The sequence below is a fragment of the Gigantopelta aegis genome, chromosome 10 (assembly GCF_016097555.1).
Source record: "Gigantopelta aegis isolate Gae_Host chromosome 10, Gae_host_genome, whole genome shotgun sequence".
In the NCBI taxonomy this organism is placed as follows: Eukaryota; Metazoa; Mollusca; class Gastropoda; order Neomphalida; family Peltospiridae; genus Gigantopelta; species Gigantopelta aegis.
Genome location: NC_054708.1, coordinates 49,827,988 through 49,831,156, shown reverse-complemented (window position 1 = coordinate 49,831,156; position 3,169 = coordinate 49,827,988). Strand labels below are relative to the sequence as shown.

Here is a 3,169-nt window from a genome sequence, read left to right as displayed (position 1 = left end):
CTGATAACAACATCTACAGCGTATATACTATGACCAGTACATCCGGGGCAAGGCTAGATACTATTTACACCAATCTGTTCGTAATACGGTTACTGGTTGGAGAATACAGCTGACCTCCGACTAGATGACACGCTAATTACACTTCATATCTGTGTCGTCACCTGTTGCTATAAACTACAGGGGTGGGAACAGAGACTTGAGATAACAGGTGGATGTGACGAGACATGGAATCGTTCTGTGTTCTCTTGTTGGTGGTGTTTTGTCATCTTGCGTGTCCAAGGCCACTGTTACGTGATGCACCCGCAAAACAAGGTAAATGCTTTTGCTCCTGTTCAAAATGAGACAACGTCTGTTTGTTAATTGCTTTAATAAAAGTTGTCAAATAAGTATCATATTCGCGAATGTAAAATGTTTACTCATTTCCAAATATTTTTTATTAAATTGAAAATAAATATTATACATATGAAACTATTGAGAACAAAAAGTACTTACTCATATTCTAAGCAAACAAAGGTATGCATATTGCAATTTTATTCAGTAAAAACTGAAAATACTGGCCAAACATGCTAAAACTCAGGACCGTCTCATTAAAAATATGTTTAGAATTTAGAAAGAGGGAGAGGTGAACACCAGTATTTACATCAACATAAATCCGACAAATCAGTGTACAATACATATACATATACATATACCATATACACATACACATACACATACACATACACTACATATATACATATATCATATACCTATACATATAGTATACAATACATAGTTACACTCACACACACACACACACACACACACACACACACACACACACACACACACACACACACTGGTTGTTGTTTGTGTTTTTTCCACAATAGGTGTGATGAAGTGAAAGGTTTTTATCGTGCATATTTAAAATGTTAAACTCAATATTATGAATACACGTATTATACATGTATATACATATACATTAAAGTTTGTTTTGTTGGCCTCGTGTGAGAAGCTTAAACGACCCCCTCCTCTTAAATTTCTGGCTACGGGCCTGACACTCGTGATAGGATTCAAGTTAAGAGTTTGGACTCGAAGCTCAAATTTTGGGACTCTAGATGCTTAAGTTAGAACACGAGTTTATCTTAAAAGTTTTGTTTTAAATGCACACATTTTGGATGCGATTCTAAATCTGAAATATCACATTTAAATATGCTATTTTAATAATGGACGGTGTATTTCATTAAGACGTAACGTATTGTTGTTTCAGATGTCATAAATAGCGAGGACCACAATAGAGTATGTATTGATTTCCGGTGCATCTTGAACTCTATTCTTCAGACAAAACAATACGCTAACAGGGACGTCGAATCCAGACAGAAACTTAACCATAACGTCGAGATTTCTAATCCCATGAAAGCATACAGTAAAGCACCATATCAACATAGACTGATCAAAAGAAGCATCGATGAAGATGAGATGAGGATTCATGTTCACGATGTACATCATTTTATGAACCACAAATCTGCCAAATCAAATCTAAATGATGAACATTCGTTTGATAATGTCAAGGTTGGGAAACAAACGGATGCGTCAAGTTCTGGCATACTCGACGTAGGTAATTCTAAACCAATAAAGACGAGCCACCATAATTCTGATGACACGGAAAGTGACGACGACCAAGGACCCCTGTATATATCCATGGCTGGCCTGCTAGGACGGGCAAGGCGTTACTGTGTAAGGAAAATAGCCAGACTGATGACGATGTACCCGCAACTGATAAAATACCCGATCCCTCGCGCAGCGGGACCGTCCCACTTGAGAGAGGACCCAATATCAATCGCTGACAAACTGAGGGACGTGTCCAAACTGACTCTCAGCGAGCTGCTTCATCTGCTGCACGCAATGCAGCATCATGTCAGACCGACGCCATCGGCTGGTATTAGTCTGCACAATATATGCTGCGACATTGGCTGATTTCAACTAAAGACTAATGAATTTAAAGGCATACTGTCACGGATTTAAGGACCTTATTTCTCTAAAAATGAATAATAAATAAAAAATTACATTAATTGTTGGAAACGAAATCTAGCTATCGCATCACCTTAACTGAACCATGATGGAGTGAACTTCATGTCATCCCTCTCGGTAATTTTAGTTTTTGAATTATGGACCATTGCCGTAATTCAATTATTTTTACAAAATGTCATTAATAAATGGAGTATGGTGGTTATGAAGATGGTTGAATAAAGTACATTTAGGGACAAATCAAATTATTTTTGTTCAGGTAATACTTTGTTAGACCATTAAATAGGTCAGTGGTCTGTGACAATATGCCTTTAAAGCTGCATATTTTATTGCTTTTTGAAAAACAAATGGATTAGTCACAAGTTTACCAACTTACTAGGCCTTGTTCATACTACATGCCATGCTGACGACAATGATATATTTATGCAATTTAAAATATGAACAGAAATTAATATTATTGAAAGAATGAAAGCAGGAAAGAAAGAAAAAAGAAGAAGAAAAGCTGTCTGTCGTTTCGATATCTGACAGCAGGTGTGCTAAAAACAAAACAAAACCACAAACATAAGGTATTATAATCTGATTACGTGTAGGTTATACAAAAAACGATCATACGTTATTTACTAATTAAGGGAAACACTTTGTTTCATTTATATATTTATGTACATATACATAGACATATAATTCCATATTGTCTTTATCACTTAGAACTCTTTTAGCATTTAAAATCAATTGTAAATTTATTACATGAAATCTTCGCAATCAGTTCCAAAGAATGCGTCTTTGCCTTTCATATAAAATACATTCACAATTTTTTTTTTTTTTAAATGTTTTCTAAATGATTTCCTCGATATAAGTCTGCTTTTAAATCATTACACCCGTGTTTTAACTTGGGTATGCAATACATACCGGCCTCGGTGGCGTCGTGGTTAGACCATCGATCAACAGGCTGGTAGATACTGGGTTCGGATCCCAGTCGAGGCATGGGATTTTTAATCCAGATACCGACTCCAAACCCTGAGTGAGTGCTCCGCAAGGCTCAATGGGTAGGTGTAAACCACTTGCACCGACCAGTGATCCATAACTGGTTCAACAAAGGCCATGGTTTGTGCTATCCTGCCTGTGGGAAACGCGAATAAAAGATCCCTTGCTGCTAATCGGAAAG

At 36.7% G+C, this 3,169-nt stretch overlaps 1 protein-coding gene across 1 annotated transcript; it reads left to right on the top strand.

Moving 5' to 3' along the window:
- Positions 1-200: 200 nt before the first annotated feature.
- On the top strand, positions 201-2,070 carry LOC121382694. Its single transcript, XM_041512235.1, has 2 exons — positions 201-312; positions 1,250-2,070. Exons 1-2 carry the CDS (start codon positions 225-227, stop codon positions 1,954-1,956), a joined length of 795 nt encoding a protein of 264 aa, XP_041368169.1. The 5' UTR covers positions 201-224; the 3' UTR covers positions 1,957-2,070.
- The last annotated feature ends 1,099 nt before the right edge of the window (positions 2,071-3,169 follow it).